General features: G+C 54.7%; 1 protein-coding gene across 2 annotated transcripts; it reads right to left on the bottom strand.

Moving 5' to 3' along the window:
• Positions 1 to 59: 59 nt before the first annotated feature.
• On the bottom strand, positions 60 to 10,812 carry FGFR4 (fibroblast growth factor receptor 4). Of its 2 annotated transcripts, XM_042250349.2 has the most exons (19): positions 10,700 to 10,812; positions 9,068 to 9,117; positions 7,978 to 8,120; positions 7,059 to 7,319; positions 6,891 to 6,971; positions 6,611 to 6,777; positions 5,973 to 6,096; positions 5,260 to 5,450; positions 4,995 to 5,133; positions 4,267 to 4,460; positions 4,012 to 4,157; positions 3,805 to 3,926; positions 2,502 to 2,612; positions 2,223 to 2,413; positions 1,759 to 1,881; positions 1,606 to 1,676; positions 1,258 to 1,395; positions 903 to 1,008; positions 60 to 796 (listed from the first exon to the last, which is right to left on the bottom strand). In XM_042250349.2, the coding sequence occupies exons 3-19, from the start codon at positions 8,066 to 8,068 to the stop codon at positions 650 to 652; spliced, it is 2,403 nt and encodes an 800-aa protein (XP_042106283.1). In that variant the 5' UTR covers positions 8,069 to 8,120; positions 9,068 to 9,117; positions 10,700 to 10,812; the 3' UTR covers positions 60 to 649. The 2 variants fall into 2 exon arrangements, with proteins under 2 accessions (XP_042106283.1, XP_004008758.2); XM_004008709.6 differs by lacking the exon at positions 9,068 to 9,117.
• Positions 10,813 to 15,591: the final 4,779 nt, after the last annotated feature.

The following is a 15,591-nucleotide window of genomic DNA, read 5'->3' as shown; positions in this document are numbered from 1 at the left end:
CCCAGCTCAGGGATCTCTCCACCCTGTTCCCCCTCCATCCGCTGTGGGGAAGACACCAGGCAGGCACACAGAAGTTTATTTCAAAAAAATAATTTATAAAAGGTCATTTGCTTCTGTGTTTTGGCAGGCTCCCAGCCTCTCAGCCAGCATGGGGCGGTGTGGGGATGGGGTGGGCACGAGCGCTCCTTCCATCAAGATGCTGGGACAAGCAGCAGAGGGAGGCAGGGGAGGCCTGGGGAAGTGGGGTTCAGAGGTCTAAGACCTCTCTTGGTATGGGGAAGCGGGGAGGTGTAAAGACAGCCCTGCAGCCAGGTCCAACCAAAGCCCTGGAACAAGGACTGAGTGCCAAGGCCCAGAAGTCCAAGCAGAACCTTAACAAGCCATTAGAACACTGGGGCCTTGACTCCAAAGAACAGGGCCTTGAGATTGGGGTTGAACTCTGGCTTGAGATCCAGAGGCCAGAGAAGGAAGTCTCAAGACTAGGGACCCCAGGACCAAGGACAGACCTCCCCAAAACAGAACCAGAGATCTGGGATAGTACCCTTAGGTCAGGGCCTGGGGCTGCCAAGGCCGAGCGCCACCTGGTTGCAGTTGAGCCAGGAGGCCCAAGGCTTGCAGCTGACCCTGCCCGTACAGCCTGTGCCCCTGCTCACGTCTGCCCCCCAGGGAAGGAGAAGGAGCTGGGCCTCAGTGGTAGGGGGTCGTGGCTGAAGACAGAGTCGCTAGAGGAGCAGGTGCTGCTGGCGTCCCCGCCGGCAGGGGAGTAGGGTCCAAAGGTTAGGCGGAGGTCGAGGTACTGTGGGGAACAGGGTTGGTCAGCCCTGGTGGTCAGGTGGGATGAGGCCCAGAGGGCAGTGGGCATGGGGGTGTGGGACGGTCCTGGGACCATAGGGGCGCAGTACCTCCTCAGAGACAGCCAGCAGGACCTTGTCCAGCGCCTCCACCAGTTGCTTGAAAGTGGGCCTCTGAGAGGGTGCTGCGTGCCAGCACTCACGCATCAGCCCGTACCTGGGGGAGGAGCGGGGAGGGTCAGAAGGAGCCTAGGGCCTGGGTGAGGGGGTGTGGCGAAGGGGCAGGAGGGTTTGATGCGAGGCGAGGCCATTCAGCAAAAGAGTACCCTGCCAAGCCTTCCCAGCCGGGCTGAGGAGGGGGTGACCATGAGTGAGAGCTGACCACTCTGTATGACTGGACCATGAGGCCAGGGTTAGGACAGAGAATGAGGACTGAAAAGTGAGGGAGAGTGGGGTGAGGACTCACAGCTCCGGGGGGCAGTGTGGGGGCCGGTCCATCCGATGCCCCTCTCGTAGCAGCGAGAACAGCTCCTCCACGGGGATGCCAGGGTATGGGGAGCCCCCGAGGGTGAAGATCTCCCACAGCAGGATTCCAAACGACCACCTGGATGGAGGCAGAACCCAGGCTCAGCAGGGTACAGCTTCACTCCCTAACCTTGCGGCTAGGATAGGGGACCCCACAACTATGATCCACCATGGGGGTGGGAATAAGGACTTCTTTTAGAGTCTGGTCCCACTCAGACCCAGGGCAAGGGCTTTAGAAGGACAAAGGTTGCCTGCAGTTACATCCCGGGCCCCAGCTTCCAGGACTCACACATCACTCTGGTGCGTGTAGACTCTGTCAAACAAGGCCTCTGGTGCCATCCACTTGACAGGCAGGCGGCCCTGGAGGGAAGAGGGCACACTGCTGCCAAGGGCCACGGGTCCCAGTGCCTGGCCCCAATCAGCTGCGCCCCGCCTCCCTTACGTTGCTAGTTTTCTTGTAGTAATCAATGTGGTGGATGCCACGGGCCAGCCCGAAGTCTGCAATCTTCATCACGTTGTCCTCGGTCACCAGCACATTGCGGGCAGCCAGGTCCCGGTGGATGCACTGGGGGTGGGGCAGAGGTCTTAGATTGAGGACACATGGCTGGGAACTGGGCACAGGTGACCTCACAGCAACCCGACGAGTGGGAATCATCCACCCATTTTACAGATGGGGAAGTTGAGAGAGGGGAAATGTAAGCCAACTAACTTCAGGGCCCACACCTTGTCTCTTGCACCACCTCTTCCTGCCTGTGGGAGAGGAAGGAATGGGAAGATGCAGTGTTAACTGCGTGTAGATGAGGCAGTACAGAAGGACTCAAGGACACTTACAGTAAGGGAAAAGAGGAGAGGGAGAAGTTGGTGGCATTTAACACAAGGCCTGAAAGTGCGGGGATGGGTCATTACCTTCCGGGACTCAAGGTACTGCATGCCCCGGGCCACCTGGTAGGCGCAGGAGACCAGGGCAGGGAAGGAGAGCGGCCCTTCGCTGCTCCGAGGCCCGTCAGGGCTGAGGTCAGGGCCTGGGGGTCGGCGGGCCCGCAGGAACTCCCGCAGGTTGCCCTTGGCAGCACACTCCACAATCACGTACAAGGGCCCTGCAGAGGAGAGGGGTGACAGGGAAGCTGACACGGATGTGGCTCCATGCCCCCACCATCCCCGCCCCTCACCCCGCCCCGCTCCCACCTTCCTGGGTGCAGACACCCAGCAGGTTGATAATGTTCTTGTGTCGGCCAATCAGCTTCATCACCTCCATCTCAGAGACCAGGTCTGCCAAGTCCTTGTCGGAGGCGTTGTCTGTGAGGATGACAGCCAGGGTGATTACACAAGGGAGGCTTTGGGTTGGGGACAGGACGTGGAGCCCTAAATTCCGTGCCAGGAAGGTCTGGGCCTGAATCCCTGCTAGGCTGTGTGGCCTTGAAAGAGTCTCTTAACTTCTCTGAACCTCAGGATCATCTTGTATGAAATGGGATGATGGATTATGCCCTACTCTCATAACAGTTGCAAGGATGCGACAAGATCAGGATCTAAAAGTGCTAGGCCTGCCAGTGAGTGCAACCAGGAAAAAGGAGGACGGGGAAAGCGCTCTGAATAGGAAGGAAGCTCCGTCTGGAGGACTTGGCATTAGTCCCCAAATGGGGTGGGAGCTCTTGGGGGCGGGAAGTGGGCTGGCGCCCTGAGGTCTGTCTGACCAGGGCCTGGCGTCCATCTGGCCTGGGAGTTCAGGGAGCTGCTGGTAGAGCGCAGCCAGGGGAGGCCAGGAAGAAGCTGCTCTAGTTTCTCTTGAGAAGGCTAAGGACCCGGGGCTGAGCCCCTGGGGCTGACCTGTGGCCCTGGGCCAATGACTTACTCTCCCCGGCAGACCTCACAATGCACATTTCTCAATCCTTGCCTCCCAGAAAGCGCCAGGTGGCCCCAGCTGTGCAGAAAGGAGGGGCTGGCGGGAGTGGAACAGCGGTTTGGGCTGCTTTTGTAGAAGGGGCTGGGGAATAGCAGCGAGAGGCCTCGATGGTGGGTCCCACCCGGGTGTCCTGAGCCTCCTGGGGCTGCTGCTTGGGCTGTTCTCTGAAAGAGTGGTAGACACAGGGGGAGATCTGGGAAGGACCTGGGGGAGACCGAGGGTGCAATCTCGGGGGGAAATCATGGGGTTGAGGTGGAGGCCTTCAAGGCTAATAAGGTTATTTGAGGTCAAAGCTGACACAGGGTAGCAGACCTATCACCCTAAACTCTTGTGGTCACCATCACCCCAGTAGTAAAGATTTTAGGTGTCATTTTCCACCAACCTCAGGCTGGGAGGCGGGGACTGTTATTTATCCCATGTGACCTGTGAGGAAATCGAAGCTCAGAAATGACTTGCCAGGATCGGTGGCACATTTGGGCCCAAGGAGTCGGGGGAATGACAGCCTTTCCTGGTCCTCAGCCACTAGCACCCTGAGCCCTGTCTGTTACTTTCCAGGTCATAGGATCTCCCACAAGCCGCCACACTCACCCTTAAGCATCTTGACGGCCACGGTGCTGGCTTGGTCCGGCCGGGTGGGGTCCATGCCGAAGGCCTCTGCACATACCACCTGCCCAAAGCAGCCCTCGCCCAGGGGCTTTCCCAGCACCAGCCTGAAGATGAGAGAGACAAGGCCTCAGCCACTGGGCATCACTCCTGCACAGGGTCTGATCCCCACGCTCACTCGGCACGGCATACCTGTCGCGGGGGAACTCCCACAGTGGGTCAAGAGGCAGGTCGAGACTCACGAGGCCAGCGAGCAAGGGGGGGCCGCTGGAGGAGAGACGGACACCCCGCACCAGGGACAAGCTTGACTTGGCTGAGGAGCCTGACTCCAGCGAGAACTGCAAAGTGAGAGACTTGGTCGGTCTGCTGAAGCTGAGCTGGGGTGGGAACGCAGGCCCTGAGCCTTTGCTATGGGAACACGGAGGCGGGGGACAGCACGCTGGATACCTGTCGGGCCAGAGGGAAGCGAGATAACTTCTGCACGGTGGCGGGCTGTCGGTGGTGTCGGGTGAGGAGCGTCTGCCTGCGATATAGCCCGACCAGCAGCAGGAACACGATCAAAGCCAGAGAGCCTGACGAGTACAGGATGATGTCCGTGTACCTGCCTTCGGGTGCTGTTGCTGTCCACGTGAGATCCTCCTCTGCGCACAGGGGGGACACACAGACAGAAACTGATTGGTCAGTCAGCAGTCAGATGGCTGGCCCCACCCCGTCTCACTGAAGCCCTTGTAGCTCCTCACACAGAGAGACACACACCAGTAAAACTGCACTGCGTACCCACAGACTTCCTTGGTGGCTTAGACAATATAGAATCCACTTGCAGTGTGGGAGACCTGGCTTCGATCCCTGGGTTGGGAAGGTCCCCTGGAGGAGGGCATGGCAACCTACTCCAGTATTCTAGCCTGGAGAATCCCATGGAGAGAGGAGCCTGATGGGCTATAGTCCATGGGTCACGAAGAGTCGGACACGACTGAGCGACTAAGCACAGCACAGCACTGCACACCCATGTCCCAGAGAGTCGCACAGACAGTCATATGTGGACATGCATAACAGGATTACTGTATGCAGAATCCCAAATCCACACGCCACATCCCAGATCCATATCTCACAGACCAAGGAAGACTCCCTCTACCCAGCAGGTCACAGCCTATGGCTGGACCACAGCAGGAGCTCACCTGGCAGCACCGTGAGCCAGGCCGACTGGTAGGAAAGGCCGATGGAGTTGCCCGCCAGGCAGGTGTACTCGCCTGCATCCTCAGCAGATACATTCCGAAGGTACAAGACCTCCACCTCTGAGCTATTGATGTCCGCTGTCTGGGGATGGGGGATACACTCAGGGGTCACAGCAGGGCCTGGGGTCCCGCTATGGCCAGGAAGCGAGGTGGGGACTCCCCACCCCCGTGGGAGGATGGTGGAATCAGGTGCCAGCAGGGACTAGACCTTTAAGACTTGCACATAGGGGAAGCCGTCGGCACCGAAGCTGCTGCCATTGATGACGATGTGCTTCAGCCACTGGATGTGGGGCTGGGCGTCACTGTATACCTTGCAGAGCAGTTCCACGTCACTGCCCACCACAGCCGTGGTGTTGGCTGGGAGCCCTGCCTGAAGGATGGGCCGGTGCGGGGACCGCTCTGGGGGAGAGGCCAGGCCAGGCTGTCAGCCCTGATCAGTGTACCTACCTGCCTCCCGCCTACCCCTCAGCTCAAGGGAGGAACCTTCCTGATACTCAGCTCAGACCTTGTTCATCCCCTCCTTACACCATTCAAACCTTCCGTGACTCCCCATTGCCTTTGGGGACAAGGAGAATTTCTCAGCCAAGCACTCAAAAACCCTCCAGGTCTGGCTCTCTGCTTAAATCCCACAACCCAGACATATTCCTCTCCACAGAAGCATTGTATTCTTCATGCCTAGGGCCTTGGCTCAGCCTGTGTCCTCTGCCTGGATGTCTTTCCCTTTCCCCACCTCAGCTGGGCCCTGCTTCTCCAAGCCCACGTTACTCCCTGTGCTTCCCTCGGCCCCACCTGGACACTTTGAGTAGCTTGAGTGAGTCACCTAAGCCTAAGTCCATCTGACTTGTCAGACTGGGTCCCACCTGAAAACAGGGACAGGGCTCCCACCCCCATGCCCCCTCACCCGCCTGCCTACCCACTCACCCAGCACGTCCAGCAAGTAGCTATAGCGGATGCTGCCCAAAGAGTTTTCCACGAGGCAGGTGTACGTGCCACGGTCAGAGGGCACCACGCTTTCCATCACCAGGCTCCAGTGCTGGTGGCGCAGCTGGGGAGCAGGCAAGCGTCCATGAGAGGCCACCGAACCGTGCCCACAGGGGTCTTCTCAAGCTCTCTAAGCCCCAGGGAGACCAATGCCAAGGGTAGGGACTTTGGGACAAAGGAGAAGGCTCCCAAAAGTATCCAAACCGTAGGTTTGAGTCTTTTGAGTTTTAGCTCTACTTCTTCCAAGCTGGGCCACCTTGAACCAGTTTTTGCCCTTTCTGAGTCTCAGCTTCCTCTGAGACAATAGCTTGGAACTGACCCTGTTGTGGTCTCATCATGAAAATGAGCCGCTAAAACACTGATACCTGCTGGTCAGTGATCCTTCCCACTGTACACATGGAATTGCTAAGGTCGGCAGGTTAAGTCACTTGCCAGGGAGTAGCAGAGTGGGAACTTGACCCAGAGCTGTCCGTGTCCACGGTCTAATGCCCCTTCTCGGTCCCTCGGCTGCCTTCCTCATTAGAAAAAGAGCTGCGGGTTTGACTTGAGGGCACCGACGAAGGAACCTGGAGACTCACCCGAATGCCTCCAATGCGGTGCTCCCCGTGGAAGTCCTGTCCATCCTTGAGCCAGCGGATGGTGGGCATGGGGTTGCCTGCAGCTGGACAGCGGAACTTGACGGTGTTCCCGGCAGGCACCGCATGCAGTTTCTTCTCCATGCGCTGGGGGTGTGTCCAGTAGGGTGCTGAAGAGGAGGAGATGGGAGAATTCAGTGTCTACTAGAAGACCTCCTGTTCACACACAGATCTGTTCTCAGTGGCCAGCAGGAAGGCAGGGTCTTTGAGGACTCACACTGACCTTGCTGGGGGTAAATGTGCCCATTCAAGGGGCCCCTGTGGATCTTGGGGTCCTCGTCGCCATTGCTGGAGGTCATGGAGTCTATGTCCGGGACAGAAGGAGGCGTTTGAGGCCCCGGACAGAGAATCTCTCCCCAGGCACCCCTTATCCTCTGCTAGTCCCCCTTACCGTCCACAACCAAGGTGACGTTGTGCAGAAGCAAGGAGCCTCGTGCCAGGCAGAGGTACTGGCCAGCATCCTCGGGTAGGAAGCTGGCAATCTCCAAGCGGCCTCTCCAGCCTCGTACCCGGCCAGCAGGTGTCAGGCGACTGCCCTCCTTGTACCAGTGGCCACTGCGCTCAGCCCGCCCACAGCATAACCGCACAGGCTGCCCAAGGGCCACCGTCAACTCCTGCTCTTGCTGCTCCGGGCTGGGGGCCAGGCAGGGCTCTGTGGGTCGAGGGCAGAGGTCCGTGAGCCCCGCAGCCCCCTGCCTACAGAGAACATGCTGCACACACAAGACACGAGCACGCTCAACACATGCTAAACACCTGCTGCCCCTTCACGGACACACAACCACATGCTGCAGAGGCTATGTGCAGGGCAAACGCCACCCCTCTGGTGCATAGCACACACACACGGCACATAGCAGACATGCTGGACTGGACATGCCACTGTCTAAGGGACACACACACACAAGGTACATGCTATATGTGCCACGCACAGGGCACACACCACACCTCTGGGGCACATCACACTCACAGTGCATACACCACACATGCTGGTGGGGCCCCCCAAGTCCCACACACCCAGTGCACAGAACACACACACGCACATACACACACGCCTACAGCCAAGGGGCTCACCACCAGCTCTGCGGCCCAGCTCAGGGCCCCGCACCCTGCAAGGCCAGTCCTCTCTTGGGGACACACAGATACGTGGACGCTTGCTGGGAGCCAGACACCAAGTCTCCATGGCTGAGTCCTGCCCTGCTGTCACCTCCTCAGGGCCTGGGCCAGGATCCTCTCCAGCCTTGCTCAGCCAGCTGCCCCCTCCTGAGGCCCACTCTTCCCACCCCAGCCACCCTCTCCCTTCTTAGAGGCCATACCCAGCTCCGTTTCCTCAGAGGCCTCAAAGGACAAAGCTGGAGCCCCAGGTGCCCCCAGCAGGACCCCCAGTAGGACCAACAGCAGCCGCATCTCCTTCCTGCTGCTCTCAGGGACCCAGGCTGGGCCTCCTATGACTGCCTTCCTGAAACAGAGAGGGCAAAGAACTCCTACTAGACCCACACCTTTGCTGCCTCTCTGCTCCTGTTTTGCAGATGAGGAAACTGAGACAAGAAATGGCTGGCTGACTTGTCCAAGCCCAACAGGCAGCGTCAGAGCAAAGACTAGAACCAGCTCTGCCATTAACTAAAGCTCAAGGCTTCCCCATGGTAGGTCGGCGCGGGGTTTGGGGAGGGGGGGGGGCGGCTGGAAGGGGGTTGGGCTTCCTGCCCTTCTTGGGTCCTGCTGAGACCTTCCTTGGCACAAGTTCACAGAAAGGGCAGTTTTGGAATTTTTTGCTTGGAGGGAACAGAGAATGGAGACACATCTTCTCCCTCTCAGCACACATAATTTATTTTTTGCTGAATAAATGTATTGCTGAAGAGCCAAAAAAAAAAAAAAAAAAAAAAACCTGAAATATAATACAAGGCCAAGCTTCAGCATTTGGATGTTATCTGATCTGACCCCCACTCCTTAGAGCATTGCTTACATTTCCATGACCAGCTTCGGAGACCTATAGTGGCAGGGTGGGTGTGTGCTTAGTCCCTCAGTCATGTTTGACTCTTTGCGACCCCATGGACTGTAGCCTGCCAGGCTCCTCAGTCCACGGGGATTCTCCAGGCAAGAATACTGGAGTGGGTTGCCTTTGCCTTCTCCAGGGAATCTTCCTGACCCAGGGATCAAACCCAGGTCTTCCACACTGCGGGTGGATTCTTTACTGTCTGAGCCACCCAAGAAGCCCTGCAGTGGCAGGGTGCTCACTGCTAACAAGGCCATACATCCCATGGCCAGGAATAATTCTGAGCCAGAACTGCATTCTGGGGATACTTCTGTTTTTTGTACCCCCGCAACTCCATCAGAGGTGACACAAGCTCTTGTAAAGCAGGTAGACTCTAGTGTCTGACAGAACCAACTTCAAATCCTGACTCTTACCAAGTGCAAGTCACTGTCCCTCTCTGGGCTGCTGTCCTTACAGGACTGCTCTGAGAATAAAAGAGAACATATGTAGGGCCAGGCGCACAGAACGCTGCAGTGCTTTCTTCCCTCTCCCCTCTCCATGACTGTCATCCTGCGTCTGCTCTCAGCCAGTCACCTCCAGTTCTGGTACTGTTCCTAGCAGGTGTGATGTACACGCCCACCCCATCTAGGTACTCTCCTCCAAACACCATCAACGATGTCTCTATCCACCAAAAGGAACCGTCAGACCTAAGCCTCAGCTGGCAGGGGAAGAGGGTGGCTAGTCTAGTCCCAGGGGCCTGCTGGCTATCACCTGGGCCCGAGTAGCAGGTGTCACTGATGCCTCCGCATCCACCTCACTCAGGTATCTCACTGCACTCCTCCTCAGCCACTGGTCCCCCTGTCCTGAGTTCTGAGGCAGGGGGTGCTTAGCTTGCCCTGGCCAAAGCAATAATCCCCCCCTTCAAACGGTTTCTTCTCTGGGCTGCCCCCACAGCTGGGGCATTGCTTGCCCAGTCCCTCTCCAGCCCATCTCACCTTCCCTGCCTGAACCCAGAGCATGTGACAGGCATCTCTAGCTTGGGCCTTTGCAAACATCTCCCTTGATTCTCCAGCAGAGTTTTAGAAATTTATGAGCCTGTCATGTCCCCCCTGCTCAACACCCACCAGCTTACAAGCCCATAATGGCTGCCTCTGTGCAGCAGCATCCAGTCCACACTGTTTATCCAGCATCCAAGGCCTCCCTCCTTGCCCCAGTCATTCTCATTGGCCACACAGCCTGCTTCTTCAGCACTGGGCTTTCAGAACTGGGCATGTCTTCTCTCTTGCCCATACCTCTGTGATCCCACTTCTCTACCTGGCTCAGATGCCACAATCTGTGCTCTGTCTGTGCCCACCTTCGTTTTCCATTGCCCTCCCCTGTGACATCCCCTCACCCTGCTCTGCTCTTCAAGGATGTAGCTCTCTGGATTGGGAATGGAGTGGGAGGCCCAGGGATTCTAGTCCCACTCCGGGGCTACCCTGACCTCATTTAGTCGGGTCACCCGCGCGGCTGACGGGACAGACTGCCCTGCACCTGGGGTCGAAGGGTCTGACTCTGACATCAGGTAGTTCTGGGTTCTCCAGCCTCCCGCACTCAAGCTCTGGGAGAGCCTGGGCAAGTGACTGCATTTCTCGGAGCCTCAGCTTCCTCATCTCTCTATTCGGGGCGAATAGACCGTCCAGCAGCCGAGGGACCAGCGCGCCCTTCCTCCGCCCCTATCGGGCCACCCTGGGGAGCAGTGCCAGTCGGTGGGTCTCGAAAGGAGCTGCAGGGACAGTCTGCCCGCCCCCGCCCCGGTGGGCAATGAGTAACCAGCTCCGCGGCCAGGGTGCTCTTTGGACGGAGCGGGACAAAAGGCCCTGTGTGCGCTACGGGTTACTGATTTACCTTCCCCTTCACCCCCACGCCGAGCGGACGCCCAGGTCCCTAGTGCTGGGAGGGGTCAGCTCTCGGAGCCCCGCTGCCGCTCGCCCCCTGGCGGCTGGGAGAGCAGCACGGGCCTGCACGGGGTCCCGGCTCACCTCGAACCTCCGTGGTCCCGCTACTGGCACAAGGTCCCGACTTACCTGGGTCCTCCGCGGCCTCGTTCTCAGCTCCCACCAGCCCCGACCCCCGCGCCCAGCGAAGACAGAAGACTGCTCGGGAGTTGCGCAGCCCCCAGCCGCAGAGCCAGGAATGCACCCGAGACAGCGGCGTGGCCACGGGTAGCCCAGCGCCCCGCCCACCTCGGGTTTCACCTACTTGGGGCTCCGCCCATGCTGGACCAACTCTGTCCTAACAGCGGGTTGGCGGGGAACTGCCCAGCGCCCCGCCCATCTCGGGTCCCGCCCGGCCTGGACCAGCTCCTGACAGCTGGTGGGTGGTACCGCGTCTCGCTTACCTGGAGACTACTCCTCAAACTCAACTGTGCCTGGTAGCCTAAGGGGCCTGGTAGCCTAAGGGGTCGGCCCAATGCTGGCTGGCACATGCCTTCAGAGTCCGCCCCTTTTGCCCCACCTGGGCCAGGCTTCCAAGTTCTTGACCATCGCTCCGTCCCTTGGTTCTTACACCTCAGGGAACAAGACTCAGCAGTTCAGACCTTTCACCTCCGCAGAACTTGGCTTAGCCTGGCTCCTCTGTCTTCTGTACAATCATCATAGTCTCTGCCCTAACCTTCATCCTTCTCTGCACAATCTTTAAAGTGAAAGTGAAGTCCCTCAGTCGTGTCCGAGTCTTTGCGACCCCATGGACTGTAGCCCACCAGGCTCCTCAATCCATGGAATTTTCAAGGCAAGAGTACTGGAGTGGGTTGCCATTTCCTTCTCCAGGGGATCTTCCCGACCCAGGGATCGAACCAGGGTCTCCCGCACTGGGGGTAGACACTTTACCGTCTGAGCCACCAGGGAATCAACCACAACCATCTGTTTAAAACTTTTCAATAGCTTTCTGTAGAGATTATTGGCCTGACCTGGCCCCGCCCACACCTCCAGAGGAAGCCTTCCTTACTCCTTCCCTGCTCCCACCCTACCTCTGGACCGTGCACAAATGGTACCACTTTCTGAAACAATCTTTCTGCTCTAGGTCTGACTTGCTGTTTAGTCATTAAGTCACAAACTTGACTTAAAACTCAACATTCATAAAACGAAGATCACAGTATCTGGTCCCATCACTTCATGACATATAGATGGGGAAACAATGGAAACAATGACAGACTTTACTTTCTTGGGCTCTAAAATCATTGCGGATGGTGACTGCAGCCATGAAATTGAAAGACACTTCCTCCTTGGAAGAAAAGCTATGACAAATCCAGACAGAGTATTAAAAAGCAGAGACATTAGTTTGTCTACAAAGGTCCATATAGTCAAGCTATAGTTTTTCCAGTAGTCGTGTATGAATGTGAGTTTGACGGTAAAGAAGGTTGAATGTCAAAGAACTGATGCTTTCAAACTGTGGTGCTGGAGAAGACTCTTGAGATTCCCCTGGACTGCAAAGAGATCAAACCAGTCAATCCTAAAGGAAATCAGTCCTGAATATTCATTGGAACAACTGATGCTGAAGCTAAAGCTTCAATACATTGGCCACTTGATTCCAACTCACTGGAAAAGACCCTGATGCTGGGAAAGATAGAAGGCAGGAGGAGAAGGGGACAATAGAGGATGAGATGGTTGGATGGCATCACTGACTCTGGACATGAGTTTGAGAAAGCTCCGGGAGGTGGTGAAAGATGGGAAAGCCTGGTGTGCTGCAGTCGATGGAGTCCCAAAGAGTCGGACACAATTTAGCAACTGAACAAACAAAGAGTCACTCAGTCATGTGCGACTCTGCGATTGCATGGACTCCTTGCAGGCTCCTCTGTCCATGCAAATTCCCAGGTAAGAATACTGGAGTGGGTTGCCATTTCCTTTTCCAGGGTATCTTCCCAATCCAGAGATCAAACCATGCCTCCTATTGGCAGGCGTATTCTTTACATCTCAGCTCACGTCCCCAGAAAAGCCCTCTGAACTTGCCAGGTTCTTCCATGTCTTTTCTCCTGTGAGCATGGGAAAGAAGCAGGTAGTGAAGTGATTTAGAGCACAGAGTGCAGAACTCAAATTTAGCACCATGACACATGGCCTTGCCAAGTTACTTCATCCCTGTGTCTACATTTTCTCATCAGTAAACCAGGTATGACAGTATCATTCTCAAGAAGTGGTCGCAAAAAGTAGACATATTCTTCTCACACACAACAGTAGGAATATAAATTCATGGGGTGTCTGTGGAAAACAGTATGGTGGTTTCTCAAAAAATGAAAAAAAGAACCACCATGTGACCCAGCAATTCCCTTCCTGAGTATATATGGAAAAAAAAGAAAACATTAATTTGAAAAAATACATGCACCCCAATGTTCATAGCAGCATTATTTACAGTTGCCAAGATATGGAAGCAACCTAAGTATCCATCAACAGATAAATGAATGAAGAAGATATTTTATATATATGAATATATAATGGAATACTACTATATATATAATGGAATACTACTCAGCCATAAAAAGGATAAAACTTTGCCATTTGCAACAACATGAATGGACTTGGAGGGTATTAAGTGAAATAAGTCAGAGAGAAACAGACAAATAATGTATGATATTACTTATATGTGGAATCTAAAAGGTAAAACAATCTAATGAATATAACAAAATGAAACAGACTCACAGATAAAGAGGACAAACTAGTGGTTACCTGTGGGGAGAGGGAAGTAGGGAGGGACAGAATGGAGGGGATTAAGAAGTATAAGCTAATATGTATAACAAGGATAGATTGTACAACAGAGGGTGTATAGTCAATAAGTAAGTTAAGTTAGTAAATTAAGTCGCTCAGTCATGTCCAACTCTTTGCGACCCCATGGACTGTAGCCTACCAGGCTCCTCTGTCCATGGGATTCTCCAGGCAAGAATACTGGAGTGGGTTGCCATTTCCTGCTATTTCACAATAATTATAAATGGAGTACAACCTTTAAAAATTGAGAATCATTTTGTTGTATGCCTATAACTTAGAACAATTGTAAAGCAACTATACCTCGATAAGAAGGAAAAATAAGTAGACATATTATGTGTAAGCCTTCAGAATGCTGGTGCTGCTGCTCCTCAGTCGAGTCTGACTCTTTGTGACCACAGCCCACCAGGTTGCCCTGTCCAAGGGGATATTGGAGTGGATTACCACGCCCTCTTCCAGGGGATATTCCAGGCTCAGGGATTGAACCTGTGTCTCCTGCATCTCCTGCATTGTGCGCAAATTCTTTACCGCTGAACCCAAGCCTTCAGAATGCTGCCTGACATATAGCACTAGCTTTATTATGTAAGCTGTGATTTATTTAGGACTTGTTATTCCCTCACTACATGTTCAAAAAATATAACAGCTAATTCTGTAAATAGAAGGCAGGAACGGCCCATAGGCCATACCATTATATCTCAGTTGCCTGGTACACAATAGGTGGACTCTGAATAGCTCTACCATGTCCCTTCTGGCTCATGTCTGCCTCAACTGGGAGCACTTCTCTTGAAAATATGGTGTCATTGGTCTGCTGACCTTTGATTTCTATCCAGTCTTCACCTTGAGTCCAAGCCCTGTGCTCCTCTTAAGATTTCTGCAGGAGAAAGGAACCCCTGCAGTGGAGGCTCAGTCTCACCTCCCAGTCAGCCCCCAGGCTGGTGGAGACCCTGCCCTTGAGAAGTAGCTTCCTTTCTCTTTGTTATGCAGAGGAGTCCAGCTTTCTCCACCCTGACTCCCAAAGAACTAGAAGCTTTTCCTTTGCATAACTAAAGTGAAAGAAAGTGAAGTTGCTCAGTCATATCCGACTCTTTGTGACCTCATGGACTGTAGCCTACCAGGCTCCTCTGTCCATAGGATTTTCCAGGCAAGAGTACTGGAGTGAGGTGCCGTTTCCTTCTCCAGGGGATCTTCCCGACCCAGGGATTGATCCCAGGTCTCCTGCATTGTAGGCAGACATTTTACCATCTGAGCCACCAGGGAAGTCCTAAAAGGCCATCAAAGTGATTTTTCCCTTTTCCCTCTCAAACAAAAGAAGGGTCTCTTCCCAAAGATAAATCAGAAAATAGTTGGTTATCTTTTTTAAAAAAATATTTTATTTATTTTAAATTGGAACATAGTTGATTAACAATGTTGTGTCAGTTTCAGGTGCACACCAAAGTGATTCAGTTATATGTGTACAGTATTTTCTTTTTTCAAATTCTTTTTCCATTCAGGTTATTACAGAATATTGAGCAGAGTTCCCAGAAAATAGTTGCTTAGCTTTTAAAAACTGTTTGTCCTGATTCCCCCATGAGGGTCCTTCCTCGTGGAGCACCCTGGAAAGATGAGGTTCCAAAGCAAATGGGAGCCTCCCGCCCAGAGAGGGCCTCAGACCTCCCGGATTCAGCTCCCCACCACTGGTCCTCTGCTGGCTCCTCCGTGAATGTGGTTGGTGGGGGGGGGGGGGCAGTGGGGTGAGCTGCCAGCAGGAGTTGAACCCCACATAGCTTTCATTCAACTTCCAGGCACTTTCCCGGTTTACCTGAGCCAAAAGCAGAATAAGGCTTTCATAGTCCAGGTTGTGCAACCTCCCTGTCCCCCGAGATGCCCAAGCCCTTCAGCCTAACAACCCTGCCCCCACTCCCTGCCTTGGCACACGTGCGTCCAGCCCTCCTCCCACACTCACAGCTTCTCACGCTGAGCCTGTGCAGAGTTTGACACTCTCTCACAAGGTCTCTCATTCATTCACTCATTCACCAAGCGTGTATGGAAGGTTCATTATGTAGCATATACTGTCCTAAGTCCTGGGGTTAAAGCTGCTGACACAGTAATAGGGAAGGATAGATAAGTACACAGAGCACAGGAGACATGCGGGGGGAGTCTGGGAGAGGCACCCAAGCCTGTCTTCCCTTCACGGTCTCGCTCTGTTGCTACCAATCTTTCACCAGTCACATCTGCAACCTTTCTCAAAG

The sequence above is a fragment of the Ovis aries genome, chromosome 5, assembly GCF_016772045.2.
Source record: "Ovis aries strain OAR_USU_Benz2616 breed Rambouillet chromosome 5, ARS-UI_Ramb_v3.0, whole genome shotgun sequence".
Taxonomy (NCBI): Eukaryota; Metazoa; Chordata; class Mammalia; order Artiodactyla; family Bovidae; genus Ovis; species Ovis aries.
The sequence above is the reverse complement of the archived record's forward strand: the minus strand, read 5'-3'. Positions and strand labels throughout refer to the sequence as shown.

Excerpts from the sequence above, each read along its gene's own strand:
- FGFR4 (XM_042250349.2), bottom strand. The coding sequence starts at position 8,068 with ATGCGGCTGCTGTTGGTCCTACTGGGGGTCCTGCTGGGGGCACCTGGG. Across the intron at positions 5,134-5,259 it reads CCTATGTGCAAGTCTTAAAG|ACAGCGGACATCAATAGCTC; the intron begins GTCTAGTCCCTG and ends CCCCATCCCCAG. Across the intron at positions 1,882-2,222 it reads AGTACCTTGAGTCCCGGAAG|TGCATCCACCGGGACCTGGC; the intron begins GTAATGACCCAT and ends CCCCACCCCCAG.